This window comes from Bidens hawaiensis, unplaced genomic scaffold (assembly GCF_021521415.1).
Source record: "Bidens hawaiensis isolate Kalapana, Puna unplaced genomic scaffold, B.hawaiensis_p1.1 tig00000904_1, whole genome shotgun sequence".
Classification (NCBI taxonomy): Eukaryota; Viridiplantae; Streptophyta; class Magnoliopsida; order Asterales; family Asteraceae; genus Bidens; species Bidens hawaiensis.
In genome coordinates this window covers 4,573,283-4,590,095 of record NW_027491052.1, presented here as the reverse complement: position 1 = coordinate 4,590,095, position 16,813 = coordinate 4,573,283, and the positions used below count along the sequence as shown (strand labels likewise).

General features: G+C 36.4%; 1 protein-coding gene across 1 annotated transcript; it reads right to left on the bottom strand.

The window, feature by feature from the left end:
* Positions 1–6,752: 6,752 nt before the first annotated feature.
* On the bottom strand, positions 6,753–9,244 carry LOC143546185 (putative E3 ubiquitin-protein ligase SINA-like 6). The gene is made up of 2 exons (XM_077037904.1): positions 8,936–9,244; positions 6,753–7,412 (listed from the first exon to the last, which is right to left on the bottom strand). Exons 1-2 carry the CDS (start codon positions 9,242–9,244, stop codon positions 6,753–6,755), a joined length of 969 nt encoding a protein of 322 aa, XP_076894019.1.
* Between the last annotated feature and the right edge of the window lie 7,569 nt (positions 9,245–16,813).

Genomic DNA, 16,813 nt, shown 5'->3' with positions numbered 1-16,813 from the left:
TACACAAGATAAAGAATAAACGAATATGCAAAACTCATGTTATCATTATATATGTTGCATGGTGATAATGATTATATGTGAGAAACTAACGAATAACAAAAATACCCTAACTAAATAACTAATATTGACTTGGATATAAAAAACAACAAAAACAAATACCCTAACTAAACAACTAATATGGACTAGGCTATAAAAAACAACAAAAACAGAGTATGGTGAGGCTTGAACCTGCAACCTCTCAAAAGAAAAACAAGGGACTTTCCACTAGACCAGTTCAACCTTAATAGTATGGGTTCCAAGTATTAATTTTTATGGGGTCCTTACAAAATTTAATACACCGCCTCTTGGTAATTTTTAAAAAACATTGGTGTCTCGGGACCCCGATAGGTTCTATGTGGGTCCGCCCCTGGCTATGCATGACTGACAAGGGGGACAAATAAACAGTTTTTCTCAACCAATATGACCGTATAGGTGTTAAATGGCTCGTATTGCTGGCTGACACACCATAAAACCTATACGGTCGTATAGGGCTATACGACTGTATAGAAAACTTTTGCCAAATGTTTGTGGTGCACTTTTATTTTTATGTATGTGGACCAGATGTTTATCAGTATGTTTTGGCCAAATGTTTTCTTGTTTGCTTAATTATCGATTGATTATTGTGTATAGACTATTAAAAAATGTAACATAATATAATCTTAAACGAATGTTCTCGAGTACAACTACAAATTATTTAGCCGAGTATGTTATGTAAATGTTAATAGACAATTTATTCGATTCTAAAATATCATACTTAACCAAGTATGTTATCTATTAATACATTAAAATGTAAGATATTAACGTATTAATATTTAAAATTATGTCCAAAAAATTGTCTATACGCTCGTATAGGTCTATACGGCCATATTAACGTATTAATATTTAAAATTGTGTCCAAAAAATTGTATTTACGCCTGTATAGCCCTATACGGCCCGTATAACCATATACGGCCCGTATAGGGCTACACGAGGCACTACAAACAATGACTGATAAGCTCCGACACAAACAAACATGATTCAGGTGCTATATGACCGTATAGCCCTATACGAGCCGTAAAGAAAAATAAATGGTTTGTGAGGATCTCAAGTGGTGTGGGAGGATCCTAAGCCTTCTTTAAACACACCTAGATTTTTGTAAACCGGGATGCTTTGGTTCCTTGTTTGGTGTTTGTAACAGGAAGAAACAAGAATGCCACAAAAATGTAGTTAAAAAGGATATTTGTGATGCAAGGTTAGTGTCACACCCCGACCAAAGGCGGCGGAACATGCCGATGTGTAACGATTGTCCATAAGCACAAGACACTAATTAAAATGACAGTATTTAATAAACTCATTTCATTTCACAACATTGAATATGTCACATAGCAATTATCCATAAAATAACCATAAACAAGATATCATAAAATATGGCAAATTTGATATTGTTCATTTTTACTAATATCCTAAGGTCTTTGATGTTGTTTTCTTCACAATCATAAATCAACCAAGATGCAAACCTGCAACATTTCATAAAATAAAGTTTGTCAACACAAATGTTGGTGAGCAATTCATAAGTTTAATCATAATAGTATATAATAAAGATAGCCACAAAACTTGCATACGAAACGATAAATAAAAGTGGTAATTTGGATAAATAGATATCGCTAAACACATTAGCGACACCTAGCTATAAGGGGATGCTAAATAGTCTAGGATTTTATAGTTATCGTTAATTGCATTACGTTAACGACACCTTGCTATAAGGGGATGCCAAACAGTCTAGGATTTTATAGTTCCACCAACCAAAAGCGATAAACACATAGGCATATAAGCATAGAACACCAAATCGAGCAATTATTTAGGTAAAGTATACAACTACGTTTGTGGTTTAAGATTCAAATATAAAGCATTTTGTTGAATAAGTATGAAATGTCACCCCCAAAATAAAAGATGGAAAATGGGGTATGAAGTACTCACCTTCAAGTAGTAAACTTGAAAGATGATAATTTGGAGATTTGTCGGAACGACGAGTTTAACGCACAATGCCTAAAAAGAAAATAAGTCTTGAATTTAGAAAGGTTGTCTTGAAGGTCTTTAAACAAAATAAATGTTGAGAAATGTAAATAATTAAAGTTCAAGGTTTTAAAATGTAACTATTTAAGAATTTATAATAATAACCCTTTAAAAATGTAAGTTTGCTCGAAAACCGGGTTAAAGTATCTAACCTTAATATTTACTCAAGCTATGTTAAGTAATAAGGTGGATAAAATGCAAGAATGCAAATCCCTTTGGAATAAAGATACTAAAACGGGTTTTTTTTATCGAGTGTTCGGGTTGTCGGTTCGGGTCTTGATAATTGGTTAAACCCAAAGTCAACTTTCCAAAATATTGAATGTTATGAGATAACTCAATAAAATTTAATAAGACTTAACCAAGTATGTAGTTCCATTGTTTTAGAACTAACAACGCACGTTAAGCGAGTGTTCGGTTTTGTCGGTCCAAACTTTGTTATGAGATCAAGTTGGATCCAACATTTCCAAGTACTTAAGAAAATATTTAAAAATCAATTTGTAACTATTTTTAAAGAAATATACAAGTCTTGATGGCTAAAAAAAACACACTTATGTGTCTTAAGCGAGTAAGAATCGGTTTGGTTCGGTTTCCATCTCACAACAAGTTCATGGATGGTTTCCACATGTCCAAACACTAAAGAACTTGTATAATAATGTACAAATAAAAATACTTTAAGTTTTACAACCAAAAGTTAACAATAAAGTCTTTAAACAAAAGTTCGGTTTTCGGTTCGGATCGTGTTTCGGGTTAAGACCGAGGTAAGATTCTACAAACCCATAACCATAGAATTTGTAAAATTGATTTTAGAAACTTAGATCTAACAATAAGTATGTTTAAACAATTATTTAACAAAACTAGTAACAAAGTTCGGTTTACGGTTTAGAGCTATTTACGGTTAAACCGAAGCATAGACTCTTAAAAACCCATAACCATGGAACTTGTAAACATGACCAACAAACTAAAATAAGCAAGATTAATATATATGAACAAGTTATATAGATGTATATATATCAAGGACACGAAGTCCTCCATGAAGCCTTGCCTTACGAGGTCCGAAACCTCACCGACCGAAATCGGAGAAGTAACTACCAAAGGTAAACAAGGGGTGTATATTATATATATGTTGCACAACCATAAACAAGTATTAATAAGGCTACATAAACTAATTAAGATGAAAGACTAAAAACCTTCAAGAGCACTTAAGAAGATAACCTTGAATCTTTGATGTTTGAGAGAGTTTTTTTTTTTTTTGAGTTGTAGCAAGGGAAAATGAAGAGGAAAGGTGGTGTATATATAGGGTAATGTTGGTGGTCAAATATGGGTGTGAGACACAAGAGTTTTCATGCAAAATGGATCAAGACAAAAACACAAAACAAGAAAAATAAATAAATAAATAAAAATAAAAATAAAAATAAAAATAGGATGTTTTCAAGACCCAACAAGTGTGAAACAATATTGTAACATAAATCCATCATTTTGATTATAACATAAGCTTCGGTTTACAAATCGGGTCGGTTTACATAATAAACAAATACAAAAACGAATACAAACAAGACCCGAAATTGACGAATGTCACAGTTAGGGTTACGGAGCACCGAAAAATTAGAAATTTGAAAGTCATTGATGTCGTAAAAATACATTCAGTGACGTGTCTGTTTTTTGAAGATTGAGGTGAAGCGAGAGAATGATGGGATTTTATTCGATTTTAACATTAACAAAGAAAAAAAAAACCCTAAAGTTCTAAATTAGTATGATTGAGTTTGCTATTCAAAATGGGCTTTCGGCGCAACTTGTTGCCTGTTTACTTGCCACTTAGCTTAAAAATCTAGAATCCAAATATAAGGTTACATGCTGTGGTGAAGGTGAAAGAGATGCTAAGGCCCGCCACCTCAGCAAGGAGGGTGTGTAGGGGCCCCAAGGGGAGGAACGTCGTGATTCTCGCGGGCGTGGGGGCTCTATTTGGTTAATTGATTTAATTTTTTAATTAATGATCAATATATAGACCAATCTTTTATCTCCACTGTGACATCTGCCCTGATCCGACCCGACCCAGGTACCCGTTTCTCTGACCCGATCTCTTTCTTTTATAATTTAATATTTATTTATACTTATATTTTACTTTTAATAATAATATATAATTTCCTTCCCGCCTCTTTCTCTCTCTTTCTTTCCGCCGTCCCCTCCCTCTTCCTTCTCTCATTCCGCCTTCTTTTCCCTCTTGTCGCCGTCCCGCCCTTAAGCCTTGTTTCCCTCAACCCTTTGCTTGTCCTTTGGTTCTTCCCGCCTAAGGATGTCTGCAGCTCCACGCGCCAGACTCCTTACATGGAAGCCTGCGTGAAGACATCTTGTTCCTGCGATGCGTGAAGAGAACTCTTCTCGCAGCGCGCTAAGAATGCATGTTCTTCCCGCGATGCGCTAAGAATGTATGTTCTTCCCGCGATGCGCTTAGAATTCTAGTTCACACAGCACGCTAAGGATGTGATTTTTCCCGCAGTGCGCTAAGGATTTTTGTGCCAGCCTTCGCGCTCGCGCACTCAGCCTTCTCGCGCTTAACCCTTGTATCTTCTGTTTATTCTAGCCGTTTGCTTTTGTAAATGTCTTTTCTTCTGAGCTGTTGACCTAACCTATCTAATGTCTGAATAGTTACTTTCGGCGCAGCATGCGTACCAACCCCATTGGTTGGTAGAAAAAGTGACTGACATTATCTTTTGAGATCTGCTTTTGCCATGCTTGACCAGTACCTTTATCTGAACCGCCCATGCTTTTTACTGTTTCCCTGACAGCTTTATCTTGCCCCCTGCAGCTGCCATATCTTTTGATATCTTTACTTTTCAGAACTTTTTACCGTTGATATCTTTTCTTTTACTTTTTGAGATCTTTTCCCCTTTTTCTAGGGTTTGTGTCTCCTAGGGTTTTCCTATAAGTAATAATAATATTTTCATAACACATCACACACAAACACTTAATCTCTCCTGTTCTCTTGCTCCTTGCTCTCTCTGCCGTCTTCCTCTCTGCCTCCGTCTTCCTCCCTGTTCTGCCCTGCTTTTCCGGTAATATATATATATTATATAATAATTTACTTATTAATTATGCTAACTTATTATCAAGACTTAAAACAGATCGTTAAAACAATAATCTTAATTATAGGTTAACTTGTGCTTGTTTAAAGTTGGTTCTTGCTTTATCTTACACCGCATCGTTTATCAAGTGAGTTATCTCGTATCTAATCCCTTTTTGCTTTTAATGTTTTGGGATGTTCATGTGTTCATACAACTTAGAGTCTTAAACTTGTTTATGAACTTTAGTCGCGCAGTATCCCATGTGTTGAGGACGTAGACTTGGCTGTTTATTTGTATGTGTGGATCATTAACCGTATGGACGGTCTATTCCGCAGTTTTCATGGTACCATTAGATGAACACGGGAGAACATTCGTTTATGATTTTCTCTTTTGTTACACTTGCACAGTTAGTCTTGTTTGTGAGCTCAATTGTGAGCACTGGCAGTCTTGTCTCTTAGAGTTGGTCCCGATCAGATTACACCCTTGTTGAAAACCAGACATACACATGTTGCGCGCAGATTTATTGTTATCTATGTATTGTATTAAACTTGATTTCTCACCAACACGCAAGTGTTTGACGTTTATTTTAACACATGTTCAGGTTTGCAGTAGCTGTTCTGGAGCTTGTGGACACGTAGGACGTTTTTACTTTTGGACCTAGAATTAAAATGTATCAAGACAAGTTAATGTTGTTTGAATGTTATAATTTATAATATATTGATTTATGTTTGATTTATGTTCTTTATTTTCCCCGCTGCGCGTGCGCGATAAAATGTGTATTAATAAATATTGACACTAATAGTGTCACGAGTAGTGAAACAATATGCGGCGCCCCGATGTATAATCCGCCTTTGGTCGGGGTGTTACATCCACCTCATCAATTTTTTTTTTTCATTTTTCTATTAGTCACTCTTATAATATTTTGTATTCTCACAGCACGCCTCGATGCAAATGATGAAACCACGCTTGTACACATGACAGCTACGTGGCATCACTTTGTTTTTCAGTTTCAGCTCATCACTACTCAATCCTAATAATATATAACATAGATAAAAATTACAATGATAAAACAGAAATTTGTGAAAGATATTAAATGCTTCTATTTAACCTTCTTTCTAAAATACTCATTTTTATTTAACTTTCTTTCTAAAAAAATTATTTCTAATCATAACTCAAAAAAATCATTTGTAATCATAACTCAAGTTTAAATATCTTCAAAATATCTTAAATTAAATTAATATCTTTCTTTTGGAGTGATCTTTAATTCCCTTTTCATCTCGTTTAATTTTTAAAAACATGTTTGGATTCTTTATTTGAATTCATGTTACCTTTACTAAATGAATAATAATGTAGCATCAAAAATTCCATCAAAGCCTATTTTGATTGAAGAATCAAATCGAATTTCACTGATCCAGATACTGAGATACAAGAGAAAGCAAACAAACAAACCATATAATGTATCCATTACCACTTCAATAGAAGAACATTAACATTATTCAACACAACTTAAAAAGATCAAGATAAATTCACTGTTACACAAACTAATCAGAAAGCAAATTCTAAAAAAAATAAGAACACTTAGCATACACTACATCTGTTTGTTCACGCCGGCGACACAACTTTTTTAATGCATAGTTGTATATGCACAGTCCCAGTGCTAAAAAAGTCAGATGGAATCGTTAAGTACATCTTTCTAAGCGGATGTTCAGACCACTTCGTGTACACCTCTGGTACACTTCGCAGATAAAGAGACCCCATCGGGTCACTAGCAGTGATATGACATTCAAAACAAGCTTTTAACGTGCTGCATCCCACACAATCGACGCTCAAAGCTCGACCATGTTCTTTAACTTCATGATTGAGGATAAAAACAACACTTTCGTGCTGTTCTTGAAGAAAGATATGTTTCTGGTGCAGTTCTACATTAACAAAGAAATCGGTGTTGTAGGTGAAACGGGTGGTGGAAACCGCATGTTGCATGCCGAAGTGGAGGTACATGTTCTTGGAAGAACCAGAATACGGGCATGATGGGTAAGGACAGGAGCATGCGGCGTGCACACACACTTGTTCATGTTTTGCCTGTTTACTGTAAGTTAAGATCCTTCTGCAACCATTTCGAGTGTTTATGCATGACACTTTGACTGATTCTACAATCTTTTCAACAGCTCTGCAACGGTTGTAACCGATTGGCATGCAGCAACAAGGACACTTTCTCTTCACCTTTTTGCAGCATGAGGAGCATGCTATATGCCCGTTCTCACACTGCAACAACATTAACATAAAAGAAAACCGATAAAATACATGTTAACCTTCCACATCAACACAAAAAGAGAAAAATGAGAAACTGTTAACATGCTTAGGATAACTTCATAAAAGTCAATAATAGTTTCATTTAAGGAAATTGTAGAACTGAATGATAAAAGAACATAACTTGGACACGCTGGCTAAAAACTAAATACAAATAAACCTTAAAAATACAATATTAATAGATAAAAACCTCTTATGACCGGTAGAAAGCACTTGACACTAGAGGTGGGCAAATAAACCGGTTAACCGAACTGGCCAGAAAATCGAACCGAAACCGATTATGTGGAAACCAGTTTGGAACTGATTGAAACCGTATGTTCAGAACCGATTTGTAATTTTCTCCACCAAAACCGGTTAACCAACCAGGCAAACCGATCAAAACCCAAACCGAAACCGATCGTAACCTGGTCAAGAAACCGGTTTCAACCCAAACAGAAACCAATCATAAACTGGTTTTGAGTTTTGTTGATGAAACCGAACCGGCTTTGAGTTTAAAACCGGTTTGTGCACCTGTACTTGACACAGCTTACATAAAAGTAGGGTCCTGCTAATAAGACACCCACCTTCAAAATTCAGACACCATCTATACGACTCATATAGCTTATACGAGTCGTATAGGCTTCCGTACACTGACAACCACCAGTTTCTTGGAAAACGTGTTTGACCAAATTTTTAAACGAGTCGTATGACTTATAGACTTATACGAGATGGTGCTGGTATTTATACGAGTTGTATAGCCTATACTACTCGTATAATACCTATACACCCTCTATACGACTAGTATAGCCTATACGAGTTGTATGTGATATGCTATGTTATGTGGTATTATTACTTCTATTATTATGTGATTTGTATGCGTAATTATAGATTCAAAATAATATAGTTAAACATGATAGCATTACATAATATATATATTAGATAAATAGCAAATGACGGTGCCGCAAAATACTTTTTTTGTTTATTTATGTTACTTTTAAATACAGCCACTTTACAATAGATTAACAAAAATAAATCTATCATAGTGGCTCTTCTACGTTTTGCATCGATTGTTTCACATGATGCATGGGTTCGAATCTCTGTTTACTCAATTTTTTGTTTTCCTTTTTTTAGTCTCTCATTTTTGCAAATAAAAAATTTTGTAATTACTTTGCATGTGATCCGGCATAAAGCTGTCATGTCACATGAAAATTCAAATTCATCTCGTATAGCCCATACAACTCGTATGGGGGGTTACTCGTATTAAAGGGTTCTGACATAAAGCTAATTTCTATACGACTAGTATAAGCTATACGAGTCGTATAGGTAGGGAAGGGTGTCCAAACAGCAAAATGGGTGTCGGAATAGAGAAAGCCTAAAAGTATTTATAGTCGGTCAACATGTATATTTGATAAACTAAACAAAGTTATGATTCTTTCAACAATGAAGTCATAACAATTGGCATTGATACATACATATGAAATGAAATGCAATAATAATACCTGGAAGATTGGGGCGGATAAGGGGTCGAGGCAAATGGGGCAATCCAAGACATCAGTATCCGTAACAATCACATGCATTCCATTTCCTAACCCACCACTGTTTCTCTTCATAATCCTATTTGCAACTGCAACACCATCCGGTTGCCGCTGGTTTTGCATCTCCACCACCGATTCCAGTTCTTGAAGCGATGGAGGAACCGGTGTACGAGATTGCGAGGCGTTGTCGGATAACCTAGGACGCTTGACGATGGCCGGGGGGTTGCCTTCTTCCTCATCATCGTCGTCTTCGCCGATGGAGAATCTGGTCATTGGATTTGGATTTGGATGTTGTGTTCAGTTGTTGAGTTCATTGATCTTGGGGATGATCCTTCGCGGTTTATCTGGATATATTTGTTTCATTTTTACTTTCACTTCATCTTAAAAAATTAATAATAATAATAATAATAATAATAATAATAATAAAACCTAATTACCAATATTCAATTGAATTTCTACAAATAAATTGGGGGAAATTCAAAGTTATATTAGCATGTTATAAAATTATAAAAGTGAAAAATGTATCAAGTTACCGCTCTTGAAGAAGACGGAGCACCAGGAAAGATGCAAGGATCTACCTCTGGTGAACGATCGATTAACTCGATATGCATGATGTAGATTGAAGATGAGCACGATACTTAGAGTTTTATATATGATAATGAATGTGTTGGGTTTCGTTAGTTTGTGTCTTTTTATAGAGGGTTTGATGCAACGGTAACATTATGATACGATGCTCACTTTGGATGTAACGGCTGATTAGTAGTGTAAACACTGGAATACGATATTGAATTTAATTCTAACAGCTACTTAGTAACGTATACGACACAGTTTTTAAATTTTAAAATTTGAATTTGAAATGTAAGTTTTTTGTGTTTCTGGGTCCAACAATTATAAACATAAAAACATTAACCATAGAATACAACAAAATCACACCCAAATGAATTTACGAAAGTATGCAAGAAACTAATGTTTCAACACACAAGCGACCCAAGACAATCCTTTGGGCTTCGACGCTTTCGTTAGCTGACAAAAAGTTATCAAACCTGTTAACCTCTCGCGTTTGGGCATGAAAGATAGTAGCCTAGTAATCGTCCTTAAACTCTATAGTTAATCAAGGTTGTACTTACAATATGAAAACAATTACAATATGTAGTAAGAAAAATGCGAAGAATGGGTACAAGTAGAAAACTTACTTAAAATAGATCTCACCCGCTCACGAAAATTTTTCCTAGGGTACAACAACAAAAACAGATTGTACTATCATAGTTAACTACCGAACTAGAAATTCAAGATAAATATATAAAAAAATATGTGTTTTCGTGTTGACATGATGCAGCCTCTCAAGTGTTAAGTTTTTTGACCTCTAGCGCTACATCTAGCTGAAGAATTAACACCAGGAGTTCGCTATCTACTAAGCCTTATTTTACACAATTGAGCATACATTATCGAGTACCTGAAGATTATTGAGTGGATTGATCGTTTGCCATTCACTATCAAAGGAAATATATACACAAAAGTTTACAACTGGCCATCAGATGATTGTGCCAATCAAACGGATATCAAGGCTAAAATTTGGTATTCTACTTTAAAATAATATACATGTGCTAATACACCCCCTCAGACTAAGCGGGAGGATCACGAATGTGCAGGCTGTCTTTGAAGCGGGTGAATAAAACGCAAGGAAGCCCCTTTGTGAATATATACGTGTACTGAAAATCGGCTGGCATATGAAGAACTTGGATGTCCCCAACTTGGACTTTTTCTCTAACGAAGTGAATGTCGAGTTCCACATGTTTTGTGCGTTGATGTTGAATAGGATTTCAGAGAGGTAGACAGCGGATATGTTATCACAGTAGACAATCGTTACTTTGCGAGTTGGTACTGATATTTCAAGAAGGAGGTTTCGAAGCCAACTCGTTTCAGCGACTACGTTTGCTGCGCCCCTGTACTCGGCTTCGGCGTTGGATCATGAGATGGTGGCTTAGCGTTTCGAGGACCAAGACACAAGGTTATCTCCTAAGAACACACAGTAGCCGGATGTCGAGCGACGTGCGTCGGGGCATCCCCCAATCGACATCGGAACATGCAATTAGATTGGATGATTTAGAGGGTGTAATGTGAAGCCCATGGTGAATAGTACCCCTGAGGTATCGGAGAATCCGTTTTAGAAAATGAAGATGCGGCTCTCACGATGCATGCATGAAAAGGCATAGTTGTTGAACAACATATGTGAGGTCGGGCCATGTAAATGTTAAGTATTGGAGTGCACCCGCAAGACTTCGATATAGGGTTCCATTGGATAATAGTGTACCAGCCATTACACTTAGTTTAGAAGATTTATCAGCTGGTGTTGATGCAGGTTTACAATTTCTCATGTTGGCGCGTTCAAGGATGTCCAAAGCATAGTTTGATTGTGACAAGAACATACCATTTTGTTGATGTTGGACGTTAATGCCAAGGAAGTGATGGAGCTTTTCGAGATCGGTCATGGCAAACTCCTTGGACAAAGAAGTTTTATTCTGCTTGAGTAACTGCTCATTTGATGCGGTTAAAATTATATCATCAACATAAAGAAGTAGGCTATGTTGTTGCCATTTTTGTAAATAAATAAAGATGTATCCGTATCCGTACTCTTGGATCCGCATCGAATAATATATGAAGCAAAACGTTGATTCCAGGCTCATGGAGCATGCTCAAGCCCGTAGAGAGATTTACGTAAACTGCAAACAAGATTAGGATGTGAAGAATTATGAAAACCCGGGGGTTGAAACATGTAAACAGTTTCTTGTAAATCACCATGGAGGAAGGCATTTTTAACGTATAACTGATTGATATGCCATCCTCGGGAAACAGCTAAGCTTAAAACAGTTCAAATTGCAGTTGGTTTAACTACCGGGCTAAAAGTTTCATCACAGTCAACACCGACCTGTTGACTTTTACCATTCACCACCAATCGAGCTTTATAACGTTGTAGTGTGCCATTATGTCACACCCCGACCAAAGGCGGCGGAACATGCCGGGGTGCAACGATTGCTCATAAGCGCATGACACTAATTAAAGCGACAATATTTAACAAACTCATTTCATTTCACAACATCGAAAATGTCACATAACCAAATATTCATAACTCAAATACAACAAAATATAACAAAATATAGCAAATCAAATATTGTTCATTTTTGCTAATATCCTAACGGTATTTGTGATGTTTTCTTCACCGAACTCCATAATCAACCTGTAACATTTCATAAAATAAAGTTTATCAACACAAAGGTTGGTGAGCAATTCATAAGTTTGAACAATAGATATATAGTATGAAAAGCCACAAAACTAGTATACAAAACCATAAATAATAGCTATAAACTTGGATAAATAGTTATTGCTAACAAGTTAGCGACACCCAACTATAAGGGGCTGCCAAATAGTTTAGGATTTTATAGTTATCGTTAATTGCATTACGTTAACGACACCTTGCCATGAGGGGTTGCCAAATGGTCTAGGATTTATAGTTCCACAATCCAAAAACGATAAACACATAGTCAAATAAGCATAGAACACCAAATCGAGCAATTATTCAAGTAAGTTATACAACAACGTTTGTGGTTTAAGACCCCAAGTAAAAAACATTTAGTTTAGATAAGTTGAAATGTCACCCCCAAAATAAAAGATAGAAAACGGGGTATGAAGTTACTCGCGTTCAAGTAATAAACTTGAAAGATTGATTATTTGGAGATTTGCCGGGACAACGAGTTTAACGTATGAAGCCTAAATAAAAGAAAGTCTTGGATTTAGAAATGTTGTCTTGAAGATCTTTAAATAAAATAATTGTTGCAAAAACTAATCAATTAAAGTTCAAGGTTTAAAATGTAACTATTTAAGAATTTATAATAATAACCCTTAAAAAATGTAAGTTTGCTCAAAACCGGGTTAAAGTATCTAACCTTAATATTTACTTAACCAATGTTAAGTAATAAGGTGGGGAAAATGCTAAAATGCAAGTTCCATTAGGCTAAAGATACTAAAACGGGTTTTTAACGAGTGTTCGGGTTGTCGGTTCGGGTCTTGACAAATGGTCGAACCCAAAGTCAACTTTCCAAAATATTAATTGTTATGAGATAACTCATTAAAACATACTAACACTTATCCAAGTACGTAGATCTATTGTTTAGAACTAACAACGTACGTTAAGCGAGTGTTCGGTTTTGTCAGTCCAAACTTTGTTATGAGATCAAGTTGGATCCAACTATTCCAAGTACTTAAGAAAAATAATTAAAATCAGTTTGTAAACTATTTTTTTTAAAGAAATATACAAGTCTTGATAACTAAAAACACACTTGTGTGTCTTAAGTGAGTAAAAGTCGGTATAGTTCGGTCTCCATCTCACAAATAGTTCATAGATGGTTTCTACATGCCCAAATATCATAGAACATGTATATTGGTTTATAAATGAAGAAAACTTAAATTTTACTACAAAAAAAGTTAACTACAAGTCTTTTAAGCAAAAGTTTCGGTTTAGTTCGATTTCCATCTCCCAACGAGTTCATAGATGGATTCCATATGCTTAATATCAAAGAACTTGTAAAAATGATTTTTGAAACTCAAATCTAGCAATAAACATGTTTAAACAACTATTTTAACAAAACTAGTAAACAAAAGTTTGGTTTCCGGTTTGGACTAGTTTCGGTTAAACCGAGGTTAGTCTTATACAAACCCACACCATGGAACTTGTAAATAAGATGAACAAACTAAAGGGCTAGAAGTTAGTCATAAGTGATATGTATAATAAGTTATGTGTGTGTAAATATATATCAAGAACACGAAGTCCTCCATGAAGCCTTGCCTTATGACATTCGAAACTTAACCAACCAAAGTCGGTGAAGTAACAAATAAAGGAAACAAGGGGTGTGTATTATATATATGTTGTACCACCATATTCAAGAGTTAGTAATGTTAGATGAACAAGTTAGAATGAAAGACTATAGTTAGTTTGACTTGAGAAGTCAAAACTTCAAAACATACATAAGAAATAACAACCTTGAATCTATGGAGTTTGAGAGGGTTTTTTGGAGATGTAGCAAGAGTAAAATGAAGAAGATGAGTGTGTGTATATAGGGAAGGAGTGAAGGGTTGGGTATAAAGATTCTTTTATGGTTTGCATAAAAATGGGTATGTTTAAATGGTCAAACAATGCATAATATAAAAATAACAATATTTTATATATTTTAAATGACAAGATCCAATATTTTATATATTTGAAATGTTCGGGTTACAAACGGGTCGGGTTTACATAACAAAAGTGACCCGAAATTGACGAATGTCACACATTAGAGTTAAATTTGTGATGAAAAAGCCACACACAACGTATGATATTTATATACTTGGGTCTCGGTACGAGATCCCATGTGTGGTTATCCATAAAAGCCTTATATTCATCGGTCATGGTAGCGTAACATTTTGGATCATTCATAGCTTTTAGGTGGGATGTGCGTATGGGAGAAATTGTTTCATCGATGTGGGTGTGTATGTTGAATTTGACTTGGAGTTTCGAGATTCCGTGTTTAGCTCGGGTTGTCATGGTGTGATTATTAGTAGTAAGAGGGTTACTTTGGGAGGGATTGAGGACGGGTTCTGTAGAGTGGTTTGGGGTTGGTACTATGGTGGGAGAAGAGGGTAAAGAGGGTGGCGGAGAGTGGTTTAGGGGCTGATTTTGTGAAACTGGTGAGGTAGGGGGATCAGACAAGGATTGAGTTGTTGGCTGGGAAGTGGTGGGCCTTGGCTGGAATAATATAGGGGAGGGATATGTTTCTAGGAAGTGGTATGATTGAGTTTTTGAAGTTTGGTTTTGGAATGGAAATTTGGTTTCATCAAAAACCACATATCGGGAGAGAATTATTTTTCCGGTAGAGAGATTTAGACATCGATAACCACAGTAGTTTGTGGGATAACATAAGAAGACACAAAGGTTGGACCGGAGTTCAAGTTTGTGGGCACGTGTGGCGGTCATATTTGGGTAGAAAGCACATCCGAATACACGTAGATGGTCATAAGTTGGTGTTCTTAGGTAGAGAGCATGTGCGGGTGTAAGTTGTTTTCGGGTTTTTGAAGGAAGGATGTTTTGGAGGTAGCAAGCCGTATGTAAAGCTTCGGCCCAAAATTCGGGTGGTAAAAAAGCATGAGTGAGAAGGGCTAGCATTATTTCATTTAGTCTTCGGATCATTCGTTTGGACTTCCCGTTTTGTTGGGATGTATGTGGACATGAGAAGCGGAATTGAAGGCCGTTTGTAATGGCAAATGACTTGAAGCGGTGATTACCGAACTCGCCCCCTAAGTCACATTGAAAAGATTTAATAGGCATGTTGAATTGGGTTCGGATAAAATGGTAAAATTGGGTATATTTTTCATAAGTTTCGGATTTAAATTTTAGCGGGAAAGTCCATGTGTAATTTGTGAAATCATCAACAAGCACCAAATAATATTTATACCATGTTTTACTAATGACCGGTGAGGTCCATAAATCACAATGTATTATGTCAAACGGTAATAAAGTAGATGACGTTGAATGGGAAAACGGTAAACGTTTATTATTTGAAAGTTGACAAGATGCGCAAACCGCGCTTTTGCCATGTCTAGTAAAAGAAATAAAATTACTGGAAATTAAAAAATCCATAACGGGTCCACCTTTATGATCTAAACGTTCATGCCAAACGTCTTTATTTGAGGAAGCCAAGAAAATTGAAGACGACACCGGGTAGGTAAACGGGTAGAGTTGACTTGAACTATTGTGGCGGGAGATCATCTTCCTACTTGGGTATTCTTTCACAGAAAAACCATGCCGGTCAAAATCAACAGAAGCATTATTGTCAATAGAAAACTTTCATACAGAAATGAGGTTTTTGATTATATTAGGGGTATAAAGGACATTTTTCAGGTAAAAGAGTCAGTTTGGGTTTTTAATGGTGTGGTGACTCGATCCAAGGATGGGAATACGCTGTCCATTACCCACAAATATAGAACCATATGAATCTGAGAACATGGGATTTTGAATCATACCTGGATTACCAGTGAGATGATCCAAAGCACCGGGTGTCCATGTTCCACTCTTCATCATTAGTTGGCGGGTTTAAAGTCATAGCTTGAAAAACCTGATCGAGTTGGGTTGGATCCATTACATCAAAAGTGGCAACATTTGCTAGTGGAGCCTGCTGAGATTGTGAAGGATCTGCAGTGGAGTTACTTGGCTGCCAACTTTGTGGAGAGTTTGACTTGTTGCTACTGGACTTTGGAGGTTGACCCATTCATTGTTGAAATGGGTTGGCCCAAGGAGGAAAGTTGTTCTAGGCTTGGGTGGGGTACGGACTTGGTAGTAGAGTCCAATTGGCCCAACCAGGTTGTTGCATCATAGGACCAGTCATCATAGGCCACTTGTTGAAATTGGCACGAGGGTTACTGGTAAAGTTGGTATTTCCCTTGCCGTGTCCACCACGACCACCACCATGAGAAGAGTGACCATGGTGGCCGCTGCCCTGGAAGAATTAGGACGCCGGTTTTCTAGCAGCTGTGAATCACACCTAGACCTGACAGTTTCCATAGCGGCTGGTGTGGAAAGGAGTTCCCGAGCCATTTGGTATTGTTGTTCGGAGTAAAGCATGTGGCATGCCATCTCCCATGTTGGTGTGGTTTGATTGATGATAGATCTGACGACGTTGTACTCCACGGGAAGACCCTTGACCAGTTGAAGGACAAGTCGGGTGTCATTCACTATCAAAGGAAATAAATACACAAAAGTTTACAACTGGCTATCCGATGATTGTGCTAATCAAACGGATATCAAGGCTACAATTT